Source organism: Melampsora larici-populina (assembly GCF_000204055.1).
Source record: "Melampsora larici-populina 98AG31 unplaced genomic scaffold MELLAscaffold_74, whole genome shotgun sequence".
NCBI classification, from domain to species: domain Eukaryota; kingdom Fungi; phylum Basidiomycota; class Pucciniomycetes; order Pucciniales; family Melampsoraceae; genus Melampsora; species Melampsora laricis-populina.
The window spans coordinates 428542-430560 of NW_006768838.1; the positions used below are offsets into that span (position 1 = coordinate 428542).

The window sequence follows — 2019 nt, forward strand, 5'->3', positions numbered from 1 at the left end:
ATGCGTCCTCCTTCCCTCGATCTCAAGAATTGTAGAGTCAAGAAAGTGTTCACCAACAATGTCAACAATGTCAATTCAGTGAGCACTGGTTTCTTTCGCTCACTTTTTGACCCCCTCTAATCCTTTCATCCTTTCCATTTTCACTTCCTGACTCTTATTTTTTTTGCCTTTCAAGGGCGCCGCTTCCGGTAGCGAGCGAAGCCCCTTGGAATTAGAATTTGGTGGTCTCTCCCCAGCTAGACTATCCATCTTTAACCTTGAGGAACCTTTCCCATCCCCGACTCTCGAACGCCCCCTTCGCATCAGAAGAAGATCCGCAACTTCAAGCGTTCTTTCCGGCGCATCTGGTGACAATTCTATGGTATGTGCTGTTAACCCATTCACCTATCTGGATCAATCTTCTTTTCTCTTGTTGACTTATCCTTTTCCAAACTCCTCTTTCTCTTCCTTTACATCTTCCCACTCTGAATTATTCAAGACTTCCAACCCCTCTCACATTGAACCAAGACCTCGTGTCATCTACTCCGGCCCACCTTTACTTATGAACCCCGACGGTAGTGTCAAATCACCTCATCGAACACCCAACCTTATCATCAAAAGTACTATCAAGAGAGTTTGCCCACGAAAAACTTCCCGGAAACCATTGGTATGTGTTCCTAAATCTCAATTATCAATCTTCTTACATTCAATTATCAATCTCCTTGCATTGGGTACTTATTTCTCTTATACCAATTTTCCCTTTTGATTTATATCACAGAGCGAACTGTTATCTGCGCAGCGCTACAGAGTACTCTACACCATTGTTGAGGACCCAGAGGAAGAATGAAGGGATGAATCTAAAGGCAAGAGAAGGTTTGGGCGCAAGGTAAGATATCAGTATACTTTATTTTTTCTGAAATCGTTTCCAATCATTTTGAAAGGAAAGAGACTGACTATACCTTCTCTGAACTTCCTCTCGGCCTATCCATTCAACCCATAGTGCTCACTCTTCTGAATATGCCGAATCTCTTGATGGATCCTTTATGTGATGGAATATTTGATGAACATGTTATGTAATGGTGGTTTCATATTTATTAAAATTAGGAGTTGGAATTGGAATCAGGATTGGAATTTATTGAAATCAGGAACTGGAATTGGGATTTATTTATTTGCCATTGTATGAAGAACATTTATCATACTCTTAGGACGGTGAGAACCTTGCTTTGTGAAAGCCTCCATCCAATCTTTTTGAGCTATTCATGTGTCAAAGCGCCAGCCTTCTCCTACAATTACCTGGTTGAAGCAAGTTATTTTACTTGAGACATCTTGATATCCTTTGCCAATTGAATGAAGGAAGAACATTGTCTGTAGTACATCTTTCAACAAAATTCTTGTATTTTGCCTCTTCTAAAGATGTGGGTATTGAGACATCTTTCTGCACTCACGAGTGGCTTTCAAAGAAGATGTTTCCCTTTCATATGATGTGTTTCTCCTCTCATGACCCTATGACTCCTGAACTTGTTTTCTGAAACAATTCTCTTTAATTCATACATAGTGATTCTAGATAGGCCACCAAACATCAACGGAATTGCCGGCCTCTGGCACCTCACTTTGGCTAACTGTGCTCTCTAGTCACCCTGATAACCACTGATGTGACCCTGGCCGCGCGCGAAGCGATTGGAGACTCAAACCTCGACCCTCGTGAGGCGAGAAGGTCTAATAAATCAGGTACGATGACCATTGACTTTCGATGACATACGCCTCAATATATACATTATGTAGCAAGCCTAGATGTAAAGTATCGAAGTAAAGAGCTTCAGAGCTTGTATTGGCTGAGCCGTTGGTGTAAGGGAAACCTGGGTAATCAGGTTCAGTCGTAAGCAAAACGGCACAAGCCACACAAGCTAACAAAGCTAAAAGACTTCGAGACAAACCTGGGTAATCAGGTTCAGTCGTAAGCAAAACGGCACAAGCCACACAAGCTAACAAAGCTAAAAGACTTCGAGACAAACCTGTGCTCAAGCAACAGGGTTCGAGTAA

General features: G+C 42.1%; 1 protein-coding gene across 1 annotated transcript; it reads left to right on the forward strand.

Moving 5' to 3' along the window:
* Positions 1 to 826, forward strand: MELLADRAFT_94886 (uncharacterized protein; the record flags this gene model as incomplete). The annotated part of the gene is made up of 4 exons (XM_007417525.1): positions 1 to 78; positions 176 to 361; positions 479 to 646; positions 758 to 826. The coding sequence occupies 4 exons, from the start codon at positions 1 to 3 to the stop codon at positions 824 to 826; spliced, it is 501 nt and encodes a 166-aa protein (XP_007417587.1).
* Between the last annotated feature and the right edge of the window lie 1193 nt (positions 827 to 2019).